At 52.5% G+C, this 24981-nt stretch overlaps 8 protein-coding genes across 8 annotated transcripts; 2 read left to right on the plus strand and 6 right to left on the minus strand.

Moving 5' to 3' along the window:
* Window positions 1–91: 91 nt before the first annotated feature.
* BO95DRAFT_517173 (RanGTP-binding protein) lies at window positions 92–2439 on the minus strand (the record flags this gene model as incomplete). The annotated part of the gene is made up of 6 exons (XM_025591882.1): window positions 92–1922; window positions 1973–2007; window positions 2075–2143; window positions 2214–2271; window positions 2335–2366; window positions 2419–2439. 6 exons carry the CDS (start codon window positions 2437–2439, stop codon window positions 92–94), a joined length of 2046 nt encoding a protein of 681 aa, XP_025438982.1.
* A 376-nt stretch (window positions 2440–2815) lies between these two features.
* On the plus strand, window positions 2816–5721 carry BO95DRAFT_446028 (translation termination factor GTPase eRF3). Its single transcript, XM_025587281.1, has 6 exons — window positions 2816–4304; window positions 4363–4415; window positions 4469–4630; window positions 4683–5006; window positions 5063–5224; window positions 5285–5721. Exons 1-6 carry the CDS (start codon window positions 2921–2923, stop codon window positions 5348–5350), a joined length of 2151 nt encoding a protein of 716 aa, XP_025438983.1. The 5' UTR covers window positions 2816–2920; the 3' UTR covers window positions 5351–5721.
* Window positions 5672–6750, minus strand: BO95DRAFT_446029 (uncharacterized protein). Its single transcript, XM_025587282.1, has one exon. The coding sequence runs from the start codon at window positions 6410–6412 to the stop codon at window positions 5810–5812; it is 603 nt and encodes a 200-aa protein (XP_025438984.1). The 5' UTR covers window positions 6413–6750; the 3' UTR covers window positions 5672–5809.
* Window positions 6751–7532: 782 nt separating this feature from the next.
* BO95DRAFT_236496 (uncharacterized protein) lies at window positions 7533–8615 on the minus strand. Its single transcript, XM_025581316.1, has 2 exons — window positions 8420–8615; window positions 7533–8347 (listed from the first exon to the last, which is right to left on the minus strand). The coding sequence occupies exons 1-2, from the start codon at window positions 8442–8444 to the stop codon at window positions 7692–7694; spliced, it is 681 nt and encodes a 226-aa protein (XP_025438985.1). The 5' UTR covers window positions 8445–8615; the 3' UTR covers window positions 7533–7691.
* A 719-nt stretch (window positions 8616–9334) lies between these two features.
* On the minus strand, window positions 9335–10818 carry BO95DRAFT_236542 (uncharacterized protein). The gene is made up of 2 exons (XM_025581318.1): window positions 10636–10818; window positions 9335–10544 (listed from the first exon to the last, which is right to left on the minus strand). The coding sequence occupies exon 2, from the start codon at window positions 10343–10345 to the stop codon at window positions 9515–9517; it is 831 nt and encodes a 276-aa protein (XP_025438986.1). The 5' UTR covers window positions 10346–10544; window positions 10636–10818; the 3' UTR covers window positions 9335–9514.
* Window positions 10758–15825, minus strand: BO95DRAFT_236532 (uncharacterized protein). Its single transcript, XM_025581317.1, has 5 exons — window positions 15704–15825; window positions 15363–15651; window positions 12460–15294; window positions 11757–12410; window positions 10758–11707 (listed from the first exon to the last, which is right to left on the minus strand). The coding sequence occupies exons 1-5, from the start codon at window positions 15743–15745 to the stop codon at window positions 11076–11078; spliced, it is 4452 nt and encodes a 1483-aa protein (XP_025438987.1). The 5' UTR covers window positions 15746–15825; the 3' UTR covers window positions 10758–11075.
* Window positions 15826–16438: 613 nt separating this feature from the next.
* BO95DRAFT_370772 (WD repeat NOL10/ENP2 family protein) lies at window positions 16439–18924 on the plus strand (the record flags this gene model as incomplete). The annotated part of the gene is made up of 6 exons (XM_025582930.1): window positions 16439–16475; window positions 16527–16555; window positions 16619–16699; window positions 16758–16827; window positions 16887–16940; window positions 17000–18924. The coding sequence occupies 6 exons, from the start codon at window positions 16439–16441 to the stop codon at window positions 18922–18924; spliced, it is 2196 nt and encodes a 731-aa protein (XP_025438988.1).
* Window positions 18925–20497: 1573 nt separating this feature from the next.
* Window positions 20498–24960, minus strand: BO95DRAFT_434947 (putative autophagy protein Atg13; the record flags this gene model as incomplete). Its single annotated transcript, XM_025585159.1, has 6 exons — window positions 20498–23119; window positions 23213–23311; window positions 24026–24080; window positions 24215–24438; window positions 24648–24767; window positions 24940–24960. The coding sequence occupies 6 exons, from the start codon at window positions 24958–24960 to the stop codon at window positions 20498–20500; spliced, it is 3141 nt and encodes a 1046-aa protein (XP_025438989.1).
* Window positions 24961–24981: the final 21 nt, after the last annotated feature.

Consider the following 24981-nt stretch of genomic DNA (forward strand, 5'->3'; position numbering starts at 1 on the left):
GCCTTCTTTAAACAATCGATAAATACATAGATTTGTTGGGGGGGTGGGGGGTTCAATTCTTTCATCCCAGGTCAAAGGGCGTGCATGGGCTCTAATGCTCCGACCCCTCAACACTGGGCACGGGGGTAGACCGTCTCGATAGCGGGGACCCCCTTCGCGATGTTCTGTCTTCCGCGTGCAACGACGACGACGAGCCACTCGCCATCCGCAGCTTACTGTGATGACGATGCCTCTCCGCCCGCCCGCCGCCACCACCACCAGTCGTAACAGAGGACAAGGGCGTTTCGGGTGTGGCCTCCCGAGAACGGAGGTGAAAGCCGCGGACGCGGTCGCTGGGGGAGAAGGGGTACTCGCTCTCGTCGTCGCGGCCGTAGCGGAGCGGGGTGGTGCCCCGGGGGTCATGGTCATGGGCATCGTAGGCGTACTGGTAGTCCTCGCCGCGGCGCTTGACGGGGCTTTCGTCGTAAGGATCCCAGCCGACGCGGCGGCGAGCGTCAGTGCGGAGCCGCTGGCGGTGCTGTTCGTCGCCGCCGGCGCCGGTGGTGGAGGACTCCTCGAGGAAGAAGTTCAGGAGCTCGTCGCTGATGGACAGGTGGGATTGTTGCTGGAATTGCTGGAGGGAGGTGAGGCGGAGGAGGGTCTCGAGGAGGGAGAGCGAGGTGCGGATGTTGCTGAAATGTGGGTTGGAGACGGTCGTGGTCTGCGGGGGATGGGGGCGTGGGGAGCGTTTGGTGGAGGTGGATGTGGTGGAGGCTGGGGTCGGGACGGGGGAGTTGTGCGTCGGGTTGAGGGAGAGCTTGGCCATTGCTTCGGAGGCGGGGTCGTCTTCTGCGTCGGAGGTGTCCGAGTCGGAGGACTCTTCTTCGGTGTAGACTTCGAAGGCGATCCATTCCGGGTCCAGGTCTTTGGGGAGGCGCCATTGCGAAGGGATCGAGTCTTCGTGGAAGCCGGGGTGGTCGTCATGATGGTTATTGTTGTTGTTGAGCTGGGCGTCGAGTTGGGCTTGGAGCTCGTCAGGCTCGTCTTCATCCTCGTCATCCTGGCTGTCGGAGACGTGGCCTAGCTCTGATTCGTCGCGTTCCAGCATGCGTCGCGGCGGAATGGCGTTGATGTCGCGTTTGAGGAGGAGGACGGGGTTGTTCGTTTCTCCCTCGGTGCTGATGTTCAAGATTTTGCCGGTATCGGCGTAGAAGATCTTGGAGATTTGGTGGATGGGCAGGATCTCGCGCAGTCCGGCGGTGTTGACTCCTTCGAAGTGCTCGGGCTGCGCTTCGCCTTCGTCGAATGTGTGCACTCGCCCGTCGTCGAGGTCCTCGACTATGAGAACTTGGTAAGCGAACTCATCCACTCGTGCGTCACCAGGGAGGCCTATGTGCCGCGTTTGCCGGTGCCGCGGATGTGTCGCCAGATCCATGGGCACTCGACGGAGTTTCAGGCGAGCTTTGTGCATGACCTCTTTCCAGGTGGCCTCGCGTATGCCGTCCTCGTCATGCGGGCGGAGATGACTTGCGAAGAGCATGTACATGGATAGCGTAAATGTTGGACCAATCTGCACGGCGTGGGACGGAGACATGGAGTACTGGGTATCGCCTGCGGTCAAGAACGTGCTCGCCTGCAGCAGCCGAGAGGGAGACACGGTCGATGGTAGGTTGACTGAAAGCTTAGCACCAGAGGTCGTAATAGCCAGGTTCATCAAGGGCACTGCATCTTCGATGCGCACAAGCAGTTTCTTGATGTCTCGAATGATATGCTGGATTTCTTTCTGCTGCTGCGAGCGATCGCGGTTGGGGTTGGCTCCTCGGGCGTAGAGCTCTTCAGATGTTGCAGCCTTTGCTAATCGCTGGCCCAGCGCCTGTATGTCCCATCGTAGAGATTTGGTGAGGAATACTGCTGACTCTAGCGATGTGTTTCCTCTTGCAGCGCTGCGGGGAATTAGAACGTGTCTCACTACGCTGTTGGATATGAGACTCACATAAGCTCAATCATGTCGATAGCAGGAGAGATGACCTGTCGTCTGTCTTCAGCACACAGTTCTATACTCGCGTGTAGGAGTTTTGGAGAGAGCGAAGCTTACCTGGATCTTGCTCTCCAAGCGGTGCTGCAGAGAGAGCAATTCGTCTCTTTCCTCGCAATTATCGACATTCTGAACTGCGTCAGTAACGAAGCTCCCAGCGAATTCTGGCAAGTGACGACTCGTGAGGTTCTGGACTAACTTTGAGCAGCCGTGATGACTGACGGATGGCATATTTGGCTGTTATGGCTATTCCCGAGCTACATGTCCACTCAGTGAGCTAGCTGCCCAACAAGATCAGGCCAAGAATCGCCGAGTCATACCGAATGGCATAGTTCATTGCCTGTTGGGTAAGCTGAGACAGAAGTTAGTCTGTATGTAGCGTGACAAGTGACATAAGGGCTTACTCTGGCCAAAAAGACATCCATTTTGCCTCAGATCTATAGTAGCAGCTGCAGAGTGATGTAGATCGGCGATAGCTGCTGTATGCAACTGGCCCGTAGCGGCCTTGGGTTGTTCTGAGGTGTTAATCGGCGATAAGCCACCCACGTTGTCTGTTGTTTGGTTTGGCAGTTGAGGACACCATCCATGAACTTTCGAAGTCTTTTTCTTTTCTCCTCTTTGTCACCTGCCTAGAGCTTGCAGTTCGATTATTCGGCGTGAAGTCTGCGTAACCAGCAACAAACGCGGCAAACGCAACACACGCGGAGGCGGGGAAGAGACGCAGCTGAGTCAGCCAGCAGCAAAATCAATCGGGCTCCGGAGAAAAAACGCCCCTCATTTGGCCTTTTGCCTTGTCTTTCACCCCTCTTCCCCGTCTTCCAGACCTGCTTTCTGATATCTCTGGGATATCTCTGGGACCTTGCCTGAGTTGTTTGCTCTCTTTGCGGTTTTCCAGCGCTCTACACCATGGCCAACCAAACCCCCGAATCCTGGGAGGATGAGCTCTCCAGACAGACCGAAGGTGTGAACCTGAACAACAACGGCCGTCGCCCGCAACAGCAGTTCAGCTACCAAGGCTCGACCTTCACTCCTGGCGCTGCTTCCTTCACCCCCGGCGCCGCATCATTCGTTCCTGGTCAGCAGTCGTACGGCGGATACCCCCAATACGGCCAACAATACGGATACCAGCAGCAGCAACAGCAGCCTTACGGTCAGTACGGCCAACAATACGGAGCCTATGCTCAGCAGCCCGGTTACAACCAATACTACAACCAGCAACAATACGGTGGCTACCAGCAGCAACCTCAGCAGCCTCAGCAGCCTCAGCAACAACCCAAGCCCGCTGCGGAGCCCAAGCCCGCCGCTAAGGTCCTGAGCATTGGCGCCGAGCCCAAGGCTAAGGTTCTCAGCGTCAGCGGCGCCAGCGACTCCCCCAATGCTCCGAAGACGAAGGTCCTCTCCATTGGCGGCACTTCCGCTTCTCCCAGTCCCGCGACTTCGGGTACGGCCACCCCCGGTGACACTAAGGGTGCTGCTGCCGCCGACGCCGCTGCTAAGGTGACGGCTTCCAAGGCCATCGAGAAGACCGAGAAGAAGGCGGAGGCCAAGGCTGCTGCTAGTGGCAAGTCCTCCCCTGCTCCCGCCTCCGGCCGGTCATCCCCTGGCCGCTCCAGCCCTTCCAGAGCCGAGTTGGTGAAGGCTGCTCGCCATGCCGATGCTGTTGCCCAGGAGCAGAAGGCCGACGTCGACGAGGCCACCCTGAACGAACTGTACGGCGAGCTTGAGAAGAAGGAGCACGTCAACGTGGTTTTCATCGGACACGTCGATGCCGGTAAATCCACCTTGGGAGGCTGCATTCTCGTCGCCACTGGTATGGTCGATGAGCGTACTTTGGACAAGTACAAGAGAGACGCCAAGGAAATGGGTCGTGAGACCTGGTATCTTTCCTGGGCTTTGGATCTCAACCCCGAGGAGCGCGCCAAGGGCAAGACCGTGGAAGTTGGCCGCGCCCATTTCGATCTCCAGCTGAAGAACGGTGTCACCAGAAGCTGCAGTATTCTGGACGCTCCTGGTCACAAGGCCTACGTCCACCACATGATTGGTGGTGCTTCCCAGGCCGATGTCGGTGTCCTTGTCATTTCAGCTCGTAAGGGTGAGTACGAGACCGGTTTCGAGAAGGGCGGTCAAACCCGCGAGCACGCTTTGCTTGCTAGAAATACCGGTGTGCGCAAGCTGGTCATTGCCGTAAACAAGATGGACGACCCTACCGTCGAGTGGAGCGAGGAGCGTTTCAAGGTCTGCACCACAAAGGTGGCCAAGTTCTTGGAGGCATTGGGTTACGCAAAGGCCGGTCAGTACACTTCATCATTATCGTTGGAAGTGTCAGACATACTGACAATTGAATGCAGATTTGACCTTCATGCCCATCAGTGCACAGACCATGGTCAACATCAAGGACCGGGTAAGTGAAAGTCTGCCATATCACGAAATCTATATGCTTACTGGTCAATATAGGTCACGAAGGACGTGTGCCCTTGGTATGATGGACCTTCGTTGCTGGAGTACCTCGGCGACATGGAGCTCCCTCCTAGAAAGCTGAATGCTCCTTTTGCCATGGCTATCAGCGCCAAGTACAGAGATATGGGAACTATGGTTGAAGGCAAGATCGACAGTGGTGTATGCATCTCCCACCATTGCTATTCGTGTCTATTTCCTAATAATGCTACAGATCGTCAAGAAGGGTTCCCAAATGGTGGTGGTGCCCGGCCTTGCCAAGTGTGAAGTTGCTGCTTTGTATGGTGAAACCGAAGACGAAATCGCCACTGGCAGTTGCGGTGACCAAGTCCGCATGCGTCTTCGCGGTGTTGAAGAAGAAGACCTTCTTCCCGGATTCGTCCTGTGCTCTCCCAGACGTTTGGTCCACTCTGTCCACTCTTTTGAGGCCAAGATCAAGTTGCTCGAGATCAAGGGCATTCTTTCTGCCGGTTTCAACTGCGTTATGCACGTGCACTCGGCTGTTGAAGAAGTCACTATCGCCGCTCTTCTGCACAAGGTATGCTCTCTTTCTCGTCGAAATGCCCGCTCCTCCGCTAACGCTTATCTTTGTAGCTCGAACCCGGCACCGGTCGTCGCAGCAAGAAGGCGCCCGCCTTCGCCAGCAAGGGTATGACTGTTATTGCCAGAGTAGAGGTCACCTCGACGGCTGGACAAGTTTGCTGTGAACCTTTCTCCTACTCGGAGCAGATGGGAAGATTCACCTTGCGTGACCAGGTAAGTAGCCGATCTTCCCAGACATGCTGAAATCAAGCGCGCCGCTAACAGGACTGCTAGGGACAAACCATTGCTATCGGTATGATCACCAAGCTTATCGAGAACGAGGAAGTTGTTGCCGAGTAAATGTGTGAATAATCGGGCATTGGCATCCATTGCATAAGCTCCCAATCTCTCTTACCGCGACCAATAGGACAAGAGTTTGTCGGGCTCGACAATCTAGGGTGGCATGGGCGGGACCACGGGCTCGACACAATGACAAGCTTAACGTTGGTTGATGATGATGAATCTTATTTTTTTTCTTTGTGAGGATTTTGATTCCATTTTTGCTCCTGCTGAGTCGATAGAAAGCGACTAGAAAATCGCGCCATAAAATTTGCCATGCCCACCCAGCATTTGCTTCAGATACACAACACCAAGACCAAAGAAGTCTTCTAGTACAGTCTAGTCCAGTAACCATGGCAGTGTATTTATCTATCTCAACAAAGAAAAACAAAGGGGAATCGAAATACATACAACACGGAGTAAATTCAAGTGTAATCGAGCACCAGAAAAAAGGGGGGGGAGAGAGGGAGGGAAATAAGATCACCGGCGCTTCTTCGACACAACCGTCGTAAACCCATCATCATCGACCTCCGGCTCGACCTTCTCCCTGGGCGCGCGCACCAACGCCGGCGCCGCCGCATCATCCATATCCACATCCATCGCCTCGTCCTCGTCCTCATCATCCTCATCCTCATCACTATCCTCCTCCCCATCTGGCCCCGCCGCGGCCGCCCGCTGAATCCCGGCAGCAGCCTGATTCTGGCCCCCCTTGCGCTGATACACCTCCCACATGTGCTGGATGGCGGCGTACTCCCCGCGCTCCGTCTGCGCCTTCATCTCCATGATCTGGTCGGCGACGGCGGCGGCGCTCTCGTCGTCCACGTCCACGTCGAACTCGTCCGTCATCACCTGCACCAGCACGTCCTCCAGGTCGTACGAGTCCGTCTCCGGCCGCGTCGCCAGCATCTCCGAGATCGCGCCGCACAGCCAGTCCCGCTTGTCGGCCGAGGTCGGCCCGCCCCAGAGGGATTGCACCGCCAGCGTCAGCGCCGGCCAGTTGTGGAGCGCGAGCGTGATCCCCAGGTCGAGGTAGTTGGTTCCGGCCGGGGGCGTGGCGGTGGGTTCTTCGGGGTGGGTGGACATTTTGGTGATAGTGTGTTTTTGGGGTGGGTTTGAGGTAGGTTTGAGATTGGTGGGTTGGGGGTTGCGCGAAATGAGGAGGTTCGAGGGACTGCAGTGGCCCGGGTTGAGGATTGTTGTTGTGTTGTGTTTGTGCTGCGGGCGGCGGTATGGTATGGCGGGGTTACTGGACTCGGTTTTCCCGGGAGGTGATTGAGTACCGTGAGGGAAGGGGTGGCGTAGGTGAGGATTTTGTGAGGCTCTAAAGAGACTACTAGTGATGTGGAGGTCTAATTGATGCAAATAAGAAGAATGTAATGCGAATATAATAAGGAACAGCGCTGGCGCTAGTCTTGTTGGACTCTTTCCAAATTTTTTTTTTGGGGCGGGGGCGCTGATATGGATGGGCTAGTTATCGCGCGGCTGATTAGATAGATAAGCGGTCATGTGACTCTCTTACATTATGGCTAGTGAGGAGTCTCGTGCTCTCTCGATTCATGGTTGCTGAGTAAAGATAGCTTCGATATAACTAGCTGCTGCTGCAATGGTACAGAGTGAAGGTAGAGATGTTGAAAGTCATAGGGGAGTTTAGTTTGAGGGCCAGCAGCTGTACGGCCATTTTTGTTGCACCTTGCCAGCACCCAATCTCTAGATATATGCTTCTGCATCATCGAAAGTTAGAGTGACAAATTTGGATACTACCTTGTAACTGCAAGCAATTAACCCCCAGAACCGTACACAATTGATGCCTTTCTTTCGTCGGGAAAATCATCCGATACTTTTATCATCGATATAAGGTGCTTCTCATTGGAAATGAGAGTTCCAAAGTATTTTGGAATCTCCCAACCATGCTCCCAAGAGTCTGTGCTTAGGAGAGAGAGGTCATAGTCTCCGTTTCGTTACTTCAGACGCAAGAAGCTCAAGTGCTCAAGGGTGTGGCTAACCTTTCAAAAAAAAATGAAACCCATATGATTCACAGAAAAGGGCTTTCTCAAGTCGAAGAAACATGACTGCAAGTTATACAGTTAAAAAGCTTGGTTGGTATTTTACATCGTAGGGCATAGATAGAAGAGATCCTGGTATAGTAGACATTATATATTCAGGCTGCAAGTAGATAAGACAAGATCCACAGAGTTTATGTTGATCAATTACCGCTATGGTGGATATGTCCGGGCATTTCGAGAACAACCAGACGTACTAGATATTGGAAGACCCAGAGATCTTATAATCCTCCCATCTTCCAGGGGCAGTAGAGCCGATTTTCACGTGGCGCCACTCCCCGCCAAAGTATCAGGTCTACCCTCTACCCGCCCGTATGCACCTGTTGCACGACAAGAACCAACCAGATGCCTGACCATCGTTTGCTGGCGGTCCTGCATGACAGCCTGGCAGTGGCGACAAGTCGCTTTCCGATTGACGGGCCGTCCTTCGCCGCCGCCGCCCTCCCCGAGGAGATTTCGAAATAGTCTCGTCGCAGTTCGGCGGCGAAGGCGTTTTCTTCTACCGGCTGAGTCCTGCCCTGAAGACATGTCTGCACATGGGCCCTCATTGCTCGCGCGCAGTCGGTCACAGCTTCGTGGCAGTGGCGGCATACGATTCGGGTGTGTTTGATATGAGTAACCAGACCTTCGTCGTCGTAGTGGAAGCGGGGCGTGATTTTCGCGGCGGAGCACATTGATCTGGTTTCGTCTTTCTCTCTTATTCTCTCGCACACGTGTTGGAGATGCCATTTCAGCGAGAAGGTGACATTGCGCATGAGCCGCTTGCAAAGGTGAAACTGGAGGAGTTTGGTCCCATCTTTGCCGACCTTGACGTCGAAGTGCTGCAGAAGGTCCTCGTCCGCTTCTGCTGCTGGGTAAATGAGCTTCGGGCACTCCGGCGCAGACATGGTTCCGTTCTTACCTGGGAGGACTGAGTTTGATGTATGGGTGAGAGTTGAAGAGGTGTCAGTTGAGGTTGCTGTTCAGGCGATTCCGGTCAGTGAAGAACACAACTGTGACGAGAAGAGGAGTCTTGGACGGGAATTTATACAATTTCTCAAGCAAGAATCCAACATTCAATCCGATCTTCTCGGAAGGGAAACCCAAGATTTCATTCATCAGGGTCAGGATCTGCCATCAAAGAGTTTGCGGATATTGCCAGTGAATGTCCAATGTAGAATAGGTTTCCAGAGAAAGATGTATGCGTTCAAAGAGCAAGACATTGGGAACCTGGCTCTTTAGTAACGCGTCTCAAAGACATACTTACAGGACAAGGAGTTCTCTTGAGGTGTTTGCAAACTGGGAGACTCGGTATGGCTACCATAAGGCCGGAATGTTCATTATATGTCTGGTATAATCCTTATGTGGATAATGCAAGCGGCGACTTTGAAACTTGATGTGTCGTGCAGTGGACACAGTTTACATGAGATATTCATCTACACATTGTGTCGGGGAAATGTCATGTAGGAAAGATCGTGTGAAGGAATTGATTAAGCAAAGAGAACTCATGGCGATGGCTTGAAGGTAGAGATACGGTTGAGATTCTGATGACTTTACTGGTCCATAAAGGGAAGTCTGATGCCTTCGAGATTCATGGAATTGGTGAGGAAGGGAGAAATCTAGAAGAATTCGCCGTGGTTACATACTCGCGGTTTCGTTTGCACGTCACATGACCCCGTTGACCTCAGGCGCTTCTTCCCCCATTAGGCAATATCTCATTTGTCATGGTGTTTTGAACAAGCGAACACATACAACCGGTAGACCATCCAGCTGGTATGGGCCATAAGGCCGTTGATAATAGGACTAACCGCACCTCCGCAATCTGCGGACGGTAACACGGTCATCCCTATTCAAGATCGTTTATGATGGAGGACGCCAGTCTGTTCCCAGCACGGAAAGAACTCGATCACCGCGGCGGTGACAAGGTTCCATCGATCTTCTAACAGATTTACATAAGATATTATAAGTTACTTCATAGCTCCAGTGTAATGGTCAATAAACTCGGATAATCAAAATTCAGATAAATTAGCATTCGAACGCGGCTATCCCGCCTATGCTAAAGTGAACCAAAACAAATACTCAATTCAATACGCCTGACACCTCTACTTCAACAAGCGCAACCAGGAATCTGAAAACAGCCTCCAGTTCAATCAGAGCTCCTAGCAGGACACTCCTTGACCAGATGCATCATCTTCACCCCCCGATCCGCCTTCACAACCTCCCCGCAATCGCGGCACTTCACCCACCGACCCGCCTTCTCACCCCGGAAGAGCAAGAACTTGCGGCGCATCGCGCACCCAGCCAGATGGCTGCAGAGCGTATACCGCTTATTGCAGACCCTCCGGTCGCAGTCGCGGCACTGCGCCTTCAACCGGAAGCCCTTAGTGCCGATCACGAACCGCTCGCGCATCTGGTCCGTTGTTAGCTTGCTGAATTGGGGTGGTTGGCACTGTTCTCCATCGTAGTGCCATTCTTCAGCCCCCTTTGTCGATGTCTCATCTTTGGCGGCGAGATCGCAGGAGGGGGGGCACTTACCCAACTTACACTTCTTCTTCTGGTCGGCGGCACGCTTTCTGCGACCCGGGCAGAAATGCAGATGGAGCTGCAGACTAATGGCGGACGGGGAAGAGGTGCGGCTGGTCCAGAACATCCAGCAGTAGCGGCATTGCGCTTTGCATGAGACGTGGTGGGCTCCGTCCTGGGTCGCTTCACCGTGGGTGGTGACATTGTAGTAATCGTGCCACATGGTCGGACTGGCGTTCTGCGCAGCGCTGGTCGAGGGAGCCTGTCGCTGTCTCTTTGCCCACCGCCGAGACTTGGGCTGGACGCGCTGTTTGTTAGTAGGCATGATGTTTGTGTTGTGTTGTTTTGACTTGTGTTTTTGCGTTTTTTTGTGTGAATAAGGTGAAAGTCGTGATGGGAGGAAGAGCTGAATCATCAGAAGAAATGATCGCTTTTTATAATGAACGCAAAGCATTATTCTGGGACTGCGGACCCTGCTGCTAACAGGTGCATCTCGTTTTCTTGTCAAAGAATTTGTTGAAGAGCTCCAGCATCTTCCGTATCTAGTAGACAGTCTCCATGGGCTTTCTCAAACCACAAAGAAAAGAGTTATCTCCGGTACTTGGGACGAAAGGAGATCTCGGGTTGGCTTATAAGGAGATTTCCATAACTGGCTTTGAAAAATATGTTATCCTTGAATTGGAGTAGGGGGCAGTCCAGTGGTCGCGAGCTGGCTTCAAAGCTGGATTGGTGGAGATTACTCACATCGGTTGTTGTGCTTTGTGGACAGAATTATAGCCGGAGCTCTTCACAAACCATCATTCGCGTTCGCAACTTAGGGGCTAGGATCAGATTCCGAGTACCGAACAACCATTGACTTACATGCATAGTCTCTGCACAGAGAGCTTCGGTGTGTTGAACAGCGCATGCGTGATTAAGAGCTACCTGAACTCGTTAGCCAAGGTATGGAATGATATTCTCAACAATCGGTCAACAACAGTGAAAGTCATTTGAACGCAGCTCCAACCCGTTTACGCTAGATGTACCGTTCCCACATATTGCTTGATGAACGAAAGCGAGGCACCATAGTTATATACAGTTCGCCTGGGGATCATATTCTAATAAGGTAGATAAAACACCATACGCCGTATCTTCACACCAGCCGCGACATGGTATAATGAACTAATATAACACATGAAGAACGATCAGAGAACATAGCTCAGAAGCGCCTGAGCCTTGACCACAGTAGCAATGTGCCAGGGTAGTGTACCCTGTTGCACGGCCCGAGTGCCCCGGGCCCGAGCTAGAGTCGCAAGATCACGGTACATGCTCAGGATCTCTCGAAGAACGGCGTCATACGAAGCTGAAGAACGCCTTGTGTAGATGATGTTAGCCCCCATGGTATACACTCCGTCCCCATCGGTAGAGCCTCTCCTGCGAAGTAGGTATCCGCTGGCCAGCGCGGGTCGATACTCGGTTTGATGCATAGAGCTGTTAAGACGATGGGACAAAACAACGCCCCACGTCTCATCGCATATGTCCATGAGGAGGGATTCAGACTCTATCTCAGGATTGGTATCTGTGGGAGTGGGGGCGTTCAGAGGTACATTCGCTGCGCTTGGAGGAGTGGGCGCAGTGCTGATTTGGTCGGGTGAGGAAATGCTAGGATTCGGCGTAGCAATGGGGGTGGTTGAAGCAAGAGGGTTAACTGCGCTCATGGGCAGGGGCAAGAACGGTGGCTCAAGTGTAAGATCGGGCGTGGTACCGACACTCAAGATCGTTAATTCTAGATTTGCTGATCTAGACTTGTTGTACTGTTCTGTGAGGCTTGTCCAGGCTGAAGTTGTCAGTAACCACAAAAAAACTCTTTGCAGTGGCACACTTACTGTCAACCTCTTCCTGATCCACAGGATCTGTGTTGGCGACAATAACCCGCCAGCGCGCCTGGGTCCTGTCCATTATGTCCTTCGTTGCTCCCCAGATTTCACCGCGAACTTCCGCGATGCTCCTCACCGCGGACGAGTTGCGAAAGCGGAGACAATAGGACATGGTTCGCTGCAGAGCGCCGGTGTTATCTGACCAGGCCACGCTCATCCACCTTTGATCTTGACTTCTAGAGCACGCGATGTGGAGACACCTGCCTTCTTGCAGTGGAGAAGTCTTCTCAGATGAGAGTTTGAAGTTGATGGCCTTGGGAAGTGGTTCTGCAAGAAGCATTGGAGGGGCGCCATTGACCAAGCTAGAATGAGGCGATTTTGGTGGGCACCGGCTATAGACCTCGAGGGCTAAGTTCAAGTACTCTGCTTGAGGAGGCACGACTAAAGATTCATTTGACATGAGAAAGTCGAAGGGAATTATCTGCAACACAAGCTCATTGAGTTGGCGGGCCTGCTGCCTGTCAGCATCGGCCACATATCTTTGGAACAGACTCCAGAAGGCCGAACAAATATCGACCAAGGCCGCAGCGTGAGCAAAGGGGTTGACGATATAGATGACCAGATTGTTATCCTTGCCGGGCGGACTCTGTTGCAAAGCCGTTCCTACAGCCGGGTTAGCGCTGGGCCTCAAAGTGAAAAAGAGCTGACATACCTAAGTCCTCACAGATCGTCTTCAAGGATTGCATGATAGATGAATAGCGCGTGTGTGACAAATCGATGTCCCATGAGCCCATACCACGACTGAACAGGTTTGAGTCATTCCCCCGATTATGATTACCAAGATTGCAGCCAGAATATACCAAGCCCAGACGGTCTAAAAAGGTATCCGCAGCTTCTGTGGCGGTATGGGGATGGATACAATAAGCTAGTATATCCTTCTGGCCATGGGCCGGTCCTAACCCAAATGTTTCCCAGAATGGGATTGCTGGTGGTAGTGTTTCCAGAAAGTCTTTGCCGCGGCAGACGCGTAGATGTGGTGGGCCGAGGCGAGAAATGGTGCCCTTGCTTGTGTCTTTCCGCTGCGAAGATTGTCGGGCCTGAGTGGTAGGCGAAAGTGCTACAGGATCCTGCAGAGAGACGAAGCTATTCAAATCGAGCCTTTCTAGCCCGCCCATGAATGATTCGTCATCAACGCTTTGCGGGGAATGCGCCTCATTGCCACAGCCTGGGATACCAACGGTCCCATCATACTTGTGGTCGAGCGAAGATTGTGTGATTTGATCGACCAGGATTTGGGCAACCTGGACTTGCAATTCTTTTTGAAGAAGGGCAGGGAATGTCCGGTTTTGAGAGAGTGAGAAGTAACCGGTCAAGGACCAGTCGGAAAAGGTTGATAGGAAGTTTCCCAAGAAGACGGAATCATCGGGACGCTGAGTTGCTGCGTCTTGCTCCGCGTTCATCGAAGTCTTTTCTGGGGACAAAGCCAATGAGGTACCGGAATTTGAGAGACTGCGTTTTCTTTTGCGAGTGGGGTATGTAGCCGGTGAAAGATCGCTCTCAGCTTCACTCTCAACGTCGTCAATGCTCGCAGCGTCGCTTAACTCGGAGTCTGATGTTGCTTCCTGAAATATGTCGTCTAGCGGACTGCCATGCTCATCGAATGGGTTTACACCCGCGCTTCTTTTCGATGTTGTAGTGTGGCGAGGAAGGCCGATGGTTGGGATATCACTGCTCGTGGTGTTGGTGTTCTCAATAGGGTCTTTCCCACGCATTTGGAACCAGAACTTTCCTTCAGTACTGTATTTTTGATCCCAGCTGGAAATCCCCTGCTTGAAATGAATGGGTTTATAATACCCCGGCATCTGCCCTTGCTGGGGTGATGGATGATTCTCGGCTCGTGGCTCAGGGAAAAGAAATTTCTTGACCTCAACCGGACTCAGTGGAGGGCTTATAGTGCCGACATTGTCTTCTTGGGGCGATGGCAGAGGGACATCCTTTTCATGCGGAGGTTGTTCGCTCTGAGCTTCCGTAGCAACATCCATTTTGTCAGCTTCAGGCTCAAACCTCTGATCTTTGACAGCTTCTTGCACAAAGCCGGGAAAGGTGTGCTCAGCCGGCGTAGGTTGTGCTTCAAGTTGCTCTGTTACAGCAAAATCCGGCATTTCATGCATGGGATCTGCGTGATCTCCTTCGTCCATACGGTCAAACCCCGGCTCATCGAAGAAGCTGAAGTCTGCATCCGTGATCCCCTTAGCTCCAAAATCTCTCTCATTCATATCACCAAACAGATCATCATCATCGTTGGTATCGTACAGTCCGGATCCAACAGCAAGACCTGCCGAAGGACCGAAACACATTGTCACATCCATTGCAGAGCGATCCTTGCTGTGTGGCTGGCCGAAAGAAATTTGCCTGGTCTGCTGAGGAAAGGCTGAACCGTTGTATAAGTCTTCAAGAAAAGCATCCGAGGAGACTGTGGTAGGATTGAGCCCTGCTGTCGTGGCCCCGTCTGGTGGCGTGGGATATACAAGGCCTGCAGTCTGTAAGTCTGGGTACTGTGAAGCCCGAGAAAGGCTTTCCAGTCCTTCAGGTAAGCCAACCGTATCGGGAGTGGGTGCATCTTGGTCCTTGGTCTCTGTTTCCTGGACGACAGATAGAGGCTTAGGGCTCGTTTCGTTAAGGTTGGGCTTCTCTAATACGTGCCACTTTTCTGCAAATTCTAGAGGGTTATCAATGACAGCACAGACGCTTTCCATTTCACCATAGGAGTCTGAAGATGCTGATTTTGTCCTTCTGAAGCAGTATATAGCCGGCCAGAGAATTCGCTTGAGAGGAAGCGTTGATAAGCCCCCATCGTTCGGCCGCCATGTCTCCCCAGCCAGCCTAGAGTAGAATGGTTCCCAGACTTCAACCTCCACCCATGAATCTTCACCGATGCCATTCACTGGAAGACCAAAATTGGAAAGCCAGCCCAGCACATTGGCCATCCACTGTTTGCGATTCACCGGGTCCGACTTATCAGACCCCACGCCCCCGGCGCTGTAAGGGTACGGAGAAGAACCCACCCTCTGAGCTGGTTTTGTCGTCACTAGTCTGGCAATCGATCCGCTTGGAGAAAGCCAGAGATCTGTGCCAGGAGGAATGTCATGGCTTTCTGGAGAATCTTCAGGGCTGCACAATCTCAGCAGACCAGGTTGTGGTACGGTTTGCAAAGCCACAGTTAGTTTCCCAGCAGATATCAGTTGAACTTGAAGCGTAGTCAGCGCTGGAGCGAAAGCGAGGCTCTCAGCACTGTAGCCGACGGTCTCGTGGAGACCTCGTTCGTCTAACGTGAGCAAGGTCCGTGACCCCAGCGGAACTGCACCGATTTGCTGTATCAATTGAAGACTTAACGTTCCCATCAGAGCTGAAATGAAAGAAGCGTAAATCGTGACGAACGGTGTAGGCGCACTGGGTCGTTGCGGCCCGGCTGCGCCTGTCGCAAGTTGAGGCTCCGCTGACAGATTCTTGACCAAATCTGACGAGGAAACACTGCCAGAAGAAGACACTGTGAGTCTATGGGTCAGCACTCACTGCAGCGAAAAGACTAGCTTTGCGCTCCAAGAGATCACGTACCTTTCAACGTAGTAGAGCCGACGAGAAGCCTGCCCGTGTCATCTTTACCCCGACTTGCTGCCACAGAGGCCAGGGCCTCGAAGCCAGGAGTAGAGGAGAACGTCCAGAGACAGAGTCTTCGAGGATAGCTTGAAACCAAGCAATCCAGATTCCTCAGCCTGAGCTCAAGATCTTTGAGGCGGCTGAGATGTTTCAAAATGGTATAGCCATTTGCAGGAGATTCGCCTGGTATATTGGTTATACCAGGCTCCTCGGTATAAATTCTCCAATAGATTTGCGAGAATCCATCCTGGAGATCAGGTTAAATGGATGCTAAAGGTGCTTGCGGGCAAATGACTTACAATGACGCGTATGTTGGTGACGGACCCGCCTGGAAAGTCCATGGTTATATTAAAAGCCCCTTTGGAAATACTGGCGAATGTTTTTTTTTAGCTAGCCAGGAACGCTTCCACTGGCGAAATAGAATTCATCTCCAGGAGCGCATTCCCAAATGATCATATCTCAGTGCGATAACATGGAACCCTTTTAGCAGTCAGTAAACAGATCAGCTTCCTGAAGCCATCGCTCTTTGGAAGTTTAAGGCTTCGCGATCGAGGTAGTACCGGAGTAAGGGGGGTAAGGGCGTATGTGTATATAGGATACTGATGTATTTTGTCAAAGAATACCACGCGCCATGAAGCAGCAGAAGAGATACAAGAGCTAAGCCCTGAGAGAGGGAGATGGATAAATGAATGGAGGGATGGATGGATTGGATTAGGTACGATATCAGCATTCCCGAAGAGGCGAAATGGCCGCTGATTTCCCCCAGATGTTCCGATGGGGCCCTTCGATTTCGCAGCCGCCATTCAGTCTTTCACCAATTCAGTTCCAGTTTCCATTCAGCAACGGAGCTTGGTTCGGCCCGCCCCAGCCAATCAGATAGAACGGCTTTCCGCGGCATCACGTGCTCACCTCCATCAGCTATCGATACCGTAATATTCTGGATCGCGGCAACTTTTTTTGCCCGAAAAAAAAAATAAGTCCCTTATCGACTTTGACTGGCGCTGCGCTGCGATTTTCAACGCTCTCACCTCGCCATGAAGCTCTCCAATCAGTCGGAGGTCCCGGTCTACAGTGAGCTTAACAGATCATAAATTCCCGAATGAGACACTAACGGTTTTACAGCGATCTCGGGCTCCAATACTGCCCGCGAGGTAAGAACTTGGTAGCATTCCAGCAAAAACAGCAAGATTGATGCTGATGGTATATGATTCTAGCTCCCAGAATGGCTTGCTAGGCGGAGAAAGAGGAGTTTGAAGAATGATCCGGAGTGGGCGAACAGAGTTGAATTACTGCAGGTCAGGACCCGACCACCATCCATGTTCGGCTCTTATCAGTTTCTAATCCTTCCACTAGGACTTCGGGTTCGAGGAAGCCAGTCGATGCATCCGCGTTAGTGAAGATGGAGATTGGGTTATGAGCACAGGTATGCGCTTGCGCAGGCATCGACTGCTCCGAACAATCAACTAACCCGCATCCCCGCAGGAACGTACAAGCCGCAGATGCACGTTCATTCGTTACAAGCTCTGTCCCTGAGTTGTAAGTCCTTGATGAGAATTTCCACTTCGAAGTCTTCCTTTTACTGACTCTACCGGCAGACGCGCGTCATACGGATGTCGAAAACACTACCTTCCTTCTACTCTCGTCGGACTACTCCAAGTCCCTCCACCTCCAGTCCGACCGCTCCCTCGAATTTCACACTCCCTCGGGCATGCACCACAAGACAAGACTTCCCAGATACGGACGTGACTTGGTATACGATAGACAGTCGACAGAAGCTTTGGTGCCAGCGGTTGGCGTCAACAGCGACGGCATGGGAGAAGTTTTTCGATTGAACCTGGAAATGGGACGATACATGCGAAGCTTCGAAGTTGATGTGGGTGGCGATGACTTTACGTCTGCTGGTGGAGGTACATTGCAGGGTGGAATCAATACGGGCGCTGTCAATACAGGAGCAATTGCCGAGGAAAGTCACAACCTTCTTGCCTTCGGTACCTCAAACGGGACTGTCGAATTCTTCGATCCTAGGGCGAGAAGCAGGATCGGCACTCTGGTATCGCCCGCGCACGATCCCGATGAGTCTCGACAAGAAATCACAGCGCTGGAATTCCACAGATCTGGTCTAACGCTCGGTACGGGTTCTTCGAACGGACTCATCTTCCTCTATGATCTGCGCATGTCCCGACCCATGTTGAAGAAGGACCAGGGATATGGCTTCCCCATTCACACATTGAAATTCCTCCAGCCTTCCACCGCCTCCCGCGAACAGACCCTGGAACCCAAGATTCTCTCAGCGGACAAGAAGATCATCAAGATTTGGGATCCCCGTGACGGAAGCCCATGGACATCTGTTGAGCCTGCTGTGGACATCAACTCGGTTGCTTGGTGCAAGGATAGCGGAATGCTTCTCACGGCCAACGAAGGGCCTTTGCAGCATTCGTTCTTGATTCCTCAGCTTGGACCATCGCCTCGCTGGTGTTCGTTCCTCGACAACCTTGTGGAAGAAATGGCGGAAGACCCCAACGACCCCAACGCATTCAACCCCAGCCAGGCGGGCTCTGTTTACGACAACTACAAGTTCTTGACCGTTCCTCAGCTCAAGACTCTCAACCTCGATCACCTCATTGGCCGGACCAGCCTTCTGCGGCCTTACATGCACGGTTACTTTGTGGCTCAACAGCTCTACGAAGAGGCCAGGCTTATCACCAACCCCTACATGTGGGAAGAAGAGCGTGCCAAGCGTGTTAGGGAGAAGATCGAGAAGGAACGTGAAAGCCGTATCCGTGGCAAGAAGAAGGCCGCCGTCAAGGTCAACCAGAGACTTGCCGAGAAGCTGCTCAGCATCGAGGAGAAGAATGAGCGCAAGAGGGCGCAGCGTGTCCTCAAGAGGGGCGGCGACGATGACATGGTTGATGCTCCTCCTACCGCCGCCGCCGCCACCACCACCGAAGAAGCCGACAAGAACCCTCTGGGCGATTCCCGTTTCGCCAAGCTCTTCGAGGACGAGGACTTCGCCATCGACGAGACATCGCGCGAATTCCAGCTTCTCAACCCCAGCACCGCGGTCGAGGCGCCTCCCCGCAAGGAAAGAGGCCTCACCGCCGTGGAACAGGAGATGGTCGACGACGTCCGGGGCAGCTCGGACAGCTCCGATTCGGAAAGTGATGGCGGACAATACAAGTCCAAGCCCGCCGCTTCCAACAAGATCTCCACCGCCTCCTACCGCCGCAACAAGCAGGGCCGCAACCAGGAAGCGCCCCGCATGGAGGTCTCTTCCTCGACCAACGTCAGCTCGACCCGTGACCGTTCCTTCGGCTCGCGCGCGCAGAACATGCGCACCAGGGATAAGCCCTCTCGTCGGGGCGGGGTGGTCGGCGAGCGTGAAGTCACCTTCACTCCCGGCGCTGGCAGACAGCAAGCGAAGAAGAGTTTCAACCGACCCGAGCAACAGTCCACATCCTCCCACAATTTCCGGGCCAAGGAGCGTCGCAGCGCTTCCGGTAACACCTTCCGCAGGATGTAATCCCATTTCTTCCGACCCATTGAGTCCCATGGGCCTGGCCAGATCGGCCCATCACCAACTGCTGCTCCTGCTCCTGCTCCTGCTACCGCTGGTAGTCGTGGTGGTGGTGGTGGTGGTGGTCTGTCATCCTACATACCGAGTCAATTCATGCCCGCAGCTTCTAGCCCCAGCTGCTTCCCACAACAGCCTTGCCATCATCGTGTCGTGCGGAATAAGCTGGCTGACCGGACCCCTCCCCTCCCCTCTCCTCCCTTGTCCAGCTGCAACTCACAACATTTACGCACGAGGGGTTCCTGGCGCACGTCACATGACAGGATCCGCCACATCATCAACCCCGATCATGTCAACTATACTACCACCCTTATACCCCACCATGAGGATTTCCGCCCCCTCCTCTTAACTTACCATCCATGATCTTCCCTAGCCCCGTCTACCTTCCTACCATCGACCTCACATCTACCTCCTACCTATCACAAGGCTCAGCCCAGCACAGGCAAATCACATCCTCTCGTTGTTCAGCCAAACGAGAGGCTGACCGGTTCTGGAAGTGCACGATAGCCCCGGCCGGGCTCTAGTCTAGGCTTCAGCAGCCCAGCCCAGGCTATTCGGGTGCTGGAAATGAGTCACTACATCATTATCGCCAATCTTATGAGTCAAACTGTCTTCAAACAGATACAATGTACCATACCTAAAAAGTTTGAACATTGGCACAGCAAAGGAATTGGTGGCGCATTTGTTTGCCTTTCTCTAAAACCCCCAAGGCATTGGAAAAAAGTTTTCTTTTTTCTCTCCTTTTTTTTTCTCATTTCATAGACTCATACCCCGGCGGTTAGGTTAATGCATATTTCAAAAATTTTTAACTTCGTTGTAAACTAAGACGGCTCTCAGAAGCTGGTGTATTATGTCCAAAGGCTCGTATAACACCACACAAGCTTATTACAGTCCGCCTCTCTAAGTCCCGTTGTCATAGCGTCGGAAGAGGATTTCGTCCCGGTAAAAGCAAGGTCGAGGATCTGCACAAACATGGCGAATTGAAAAGTGAGAATTGTAGCAATGTAAATAGATAAAGATAAGATAATAGAGTCAGATCAGAAAGGACAGATCAATGCCCATGAGGATATTAACTGCAAGACGCTCGGAAATTCGATACAAGAGGGATAATCCAAAAAAAAAAAAAAAAAACAGAACGGAGGAAGAAAAATACGAAGGACGCTGTTTCCACGCCAGAATGCAAAGGGGGAAGTAGAACGGTAGTATGACAAACATGCTTTGCAACCCAAGAAACAAGAAATTCGGGACATCAAGTCAACCTTATTCGCCGATCCAGACGCACATTGCGGAAGTGCTTGGAGATCCAGTCTATAAACTTACCAGCCGCCTTGAGATAATAATGGAAAAAAATGAGCACCAAAACAATACCGAAGATGTGAACAATGTGTGAGTGAATAGAAGGAAATTGGTGGTATGTGAGATGGTGGAGAAAGCGGCCAAAATCAAACATCCAGGACGCAGAAAGCATCCGAGAAGATAATCAGAGTTAAAGTGTGGGCGTGAGAGGTTGATTGTAGTCCTTTCATGGCCAGACAGGGAAGCCAGAAAGACCGCCGCCTCGCCTGCCGCCGCCTCGTCTCGATCCGCCGGAATTACCAGTGGGGTCAGCGCTATGATTGCCTTGCCTGCCTTCCTCAAAGCTTCGGCGAGAGGCCCCGAAATCACTCATCGCAAACAGCAACGGTTCTTCCTCCTCAACTTGCGATTGCGGAGGATTGTTGCGGCCGGTGCTGGGTCGTCGGCCCTCAATCATTGAGGTACCGCTGTTGCTCCCACTGGCGTTGCCGTCACGATCGTGATCGCGTTCGGTGAGATATGAAGGAATCGTTGAGCCACGTGCAAGGCTACCTGACCCGGAGCTGAGAGACTGAGGGCCGGAGAGGCCTCGTCCACGAGAAAGGCTAAAACGCGGCTGATACACATGGTGACCCGACGTGACTGCTGACGGCCCCGACGCGGCTGCACCTCGATGGGTACCCATCGTGCGTGTTGCAGTGCTAGGTGCCAAGGATGGATCCTCAGTGCCGGGCGGGGCCTGCTGCACTCTATGCGTCTGATTCGAACTGGCCTTATCGCTTTCGTAATCATGCTGACGTTGCATGGCACTGAGGCTGCTGTTGGACCTGTCCTCAGCTCCCAAACTTATGCTGCGAAGGTTGAAGGGGAAAATTTCCTCGTCATCTGTCGTAATTGTCCGTCGACGGTGAGCAGCAGAGCTTGGCCGACGATACGTGGGTGGAAAGAGTGACGTGGGTGACGTAGGAATATCGATCGCATTTACGTTCGATGGGTTAACCATGGCCGTTCCTTCACTGACGTTCTCATCGAGGGGCGAGCTGTGGTCGACATGTGACTCTCGTCGATCGTTGTTCCCAGGATCATTATAGTCAACAATACTGTTCGAGCTCAAGCGCGAAGGTATAGCCGGGGTGTGGGGGGTGTGGGGGGAAATAGGCTTTCCCGGTGAGGAAGCCGTAGAAATTGAAGTGCCAGCCACCATTGGCGGAACACTAGACAACTGCCTGCTTGATGAGATGGACGAGCGATGAAGCATCAATGAGGAGGTAATGGAATCCGATAGAGCAGCATTGGAGTCCTTCATGCGTTGAAAGCGACTCAACGCAGCAGATGGGGCCGTTGTTCGGCGTCCTTGATCGTCACGAGCAGTCGACTTCGAGTTGCTCAGCAAATCTTTGTGCATATCCAGCGACTTTAGAAAGTCCGAAATATTCTCATCGTCAGCGTGGAGTGAATCAGCACTTGTCCCGGTTGCTTCCGCAAGTAAACCAGAGCCAGGTTGAGCGCTTGATGAGGTGGCACTAGCTCTCCCGCTTGAGGTATCATCTTCAGGCCTGGTGATGTTACCGGAAGAAGGCCTTGCACGACGGTGCGAGAAAGCGCTACTATATCTTGCGATAGAAGCAGGCCGCGGCGATGCAGAGCTCGAAGGAGCAACAGTCTGCTCGGAGGTGCCAGGCAATGACTTCCGGGTAGAGCTTGTTGTAGACGGGGAAGGCACGGGTTTGGCTTCAGAAATAGGTATACGAGGCGCCGCTGTCGACCGCGGAGAAGCCACAAGCGGAGAATCAACAAGTGAGGGAGAGGCAGACAATGGCGGAGCTTTGAAAGGCTGGAAAGAGATGGAAGGCCGCCTAACGACGCCCGGGCTACCTTCATTGGCGAGAACAGCCGCACGGCCTATAGGACTTGCTTTGTTCATAGAAAGAGGCTTCCGAGACGATGATGCGGGTGGTGAGGGAGACGTGGCGCCAGCCTGCTGTGCAGCACGTAGGGCTGATATAGGACTGGCGCTAGTGGTAGGCCCGACATTATGGAAGGTCGAGAGGCTGCCATAGGCACGCCCAAAGTCTGGATCTTCGACAGTCCGTTTCTCAAGGGGTACCGACCCTACTTCCGGATTGGCGACTTTCATATGCGAATCTCGACTTGGAAGTGAGGGACGAAAGCCTTCATCATCGGCACCCATGAAACGCGAACTAAGAAGGGCTTCAGAATCATCTACACGGAATTCGCAGCTCGTTCGATATGTGACCTCGACAGAGAATGGACCAGCAGGTGAATCCGTCACCCCAAAGGTGTACGTCTCCACAACTTTATCGCTGCTTTCAAACAGTGGCATCGTCAACCGATCTGGCTTCGAGCTCCCTGCACCGGGATTCCCCGCCGAAATACGGTATTTGATCCGCAAGGCCGGGTGTGCTCGAAGTCTGCCGGTGCGTTTCGCAAACTTCCAGGCAGGCAAGAATTTAGAATATGTGAACAAGGACCTGAACAGGACGATGCTCTTTTTGTAGATCGTAGGCAGAATAGAACCAAGATCCGTCGGTAGTTTATCAGACATGCCTCCGAGTTCCACCTTCCACCGCTCCAGAATCACATCGTCAGACCCAGCCGAGAGGGGTGCGGTAGATCGCCTTTCTGGAGACGAGGACAGAGACTCCAAAACATCAAATCGTTTCCCATGTTCATCCAAGGCAACGAGGCTTTGGTTGTTGGTGAGCCCTTTAGTGTCTAGGTATGTCTCGATAATCAGCGGCGGAGGCCGGTTCTCACTCGCATCACATGTTCTCCAGGTTCGTAGTTGTTCTCGCAGCACGTCAGTATCTTCTAGCTCAACGTTGAACTACAAAATGTGTTAGTTGTGATCAGCATGTCAGATCTAATCTGGGCGGTCTCGAGAGCTGAAGACAGACGGGGCGGTATCAGAGCAACGTACCCAGCGGTTAACCCTAGGAGTATCGGAGCCTTTGTTGAAGGATGGAGGGAGCTCAACGCGGGAATGAAGGATTATCAGAGCGGCTTTGGTATGGTAGTTCTAGATTGATACTTGTATCAGCAAAGCACCAGCAAAAAAAGAAAAAAAATGAGACCAGGTCAAGCACGTTAAAGGAAGCCCTACTGATATGATTTGGTTGAGTTTAGCTATGGCTTCTTTTGAGGGTCGTCGAGCTTGGCTCTGCTCTGGCGACTCAGGGCCCGTCTCTATCTCCAATCCTCTGCTTGATGTTCTAGGATCGAAGGCTGGGGAAGTTGGACGAGTGTCCTGCTCTCGATTGTCCTCCGAGCGGCTCGACCTGGTTGCAGATGCGGGTGGCGGAGGGGCCGGTGATCGAGGATGTTGGTGCATGATGTTTTGTTGTAAAGTTGAGGATCATATAAAGAGCAAGTAGTTGAATATAGACACAGAATCCAAAAGGACCGTGGAGCAGATCTGGTTGGATCAAGGAAATAGAAAGGTACCAGTTGCGCTGCGGATAGCCATGCTAACGGACCAAGCTGCCAAAAAGAATTTGTATAAGATAACGAACAGCAATGAAACCGTAAAGGGGGTTGGGGGGTTAAGCGCTAGGTAACAGGCACAGAATGGAAGATGTGAGAGAGAGGATCAGGTTCATGGTTTGCTGTGCTCAGGCAACAAGATGCTGAAGAGCATTCGGAGCATGGGGCCTAGACAACCTTGGGAGGCTTCTCCGCATTAACGACCGACTTGGGCGGAGAAAGGGAGAGGGGATGTGCACGGCGTCCTCACGTTGAGGGAGATGAAGCATTCAAGAATCCATCCTGCTTCACAGTGTAGAGAAGGTCTGGTTCAAAAATGCAGCCAGGGGGGGGGGGGGGGTGATGGGGGAAAGAGCAAGAAAGTTGAGAAAGGGAGAAAAGATGGGAAGATGGCGGTAGTGGTAGTTGTCAATGGCAGAAGGAAGATAAGTTAACTAACCTAGGAGAGGGAGGGAGAGCCAGACGGAACCTGGGCTGCGGAGGAGCAATGGATGGATAATGAGAGGGCGAACTGTTGTACTGTACCGTACGGAAACCAAGTGGTCTGTGACGCACACCCGGTGACTCGAGGGTCAAGTGCAAGTGCAAGTGCAAGTGCAAGTGCAAGTGCAAGCGGTCAGTCAGGCTGATGGCGGGTGCCACCACTTCCCTTTCAAAGAGACTCTAGAGAAAGAAGTCAGCAAGGGTTATAGATGAATAATTACTAGGTACTAAGCTCTCTTGCTTTGAATTTTCGGTTTCTATTTCCTTTTAGCACTAATTTGCTTCCACTTGGCAAACCTCTTACACCCACAACACTGCATTTAAAAAGGTCTCAGTAAATTGGAAGGCGGTCAAGAGCATAACCCGTGACGGTACATAGGCATACATACCAGACAGGGAAGGTTTGTTTCAGCCTGTCTTTGATCGAACAGCTCCGTGGAGCCGTCATGGACGGTAATCGGCACTGATAAGGAAATCCTCCTCATGACTTCATGGCTTGATAAACTGGACTGTACTCCGTACAGTAGTTACCTAAGTATAGATTCCTGACCACAATCGGCATGATGATCATTTATCTGCTCCATCAGGTGGCTGTCACTTCCATACCTCCTTCATCTTATTTGTTACATATAATTACACATGGATGTATAGTATGTGAGTACTCGTAGATTCGACACATACTCGGTACCAGTATGCATTCATCTTGAAAATAAATGAACAGGG

Source organism: Aspergillus brunneoviolaceus (genome assembly GCF_003184695.1).
Source record: "Aspergillus brunneoviolaceus CBS 621.78 unplaced genomic scaffold BO95scaffold_65, whole genome shotgun sequence".
Lineage (NCBI taxonomy): Eukaryota > Fungi > Ascomycota > Eurotiomycetes > Eurotiales > Aspergillaceae > Aspergillus > Aspergillus brunneoviolaceus.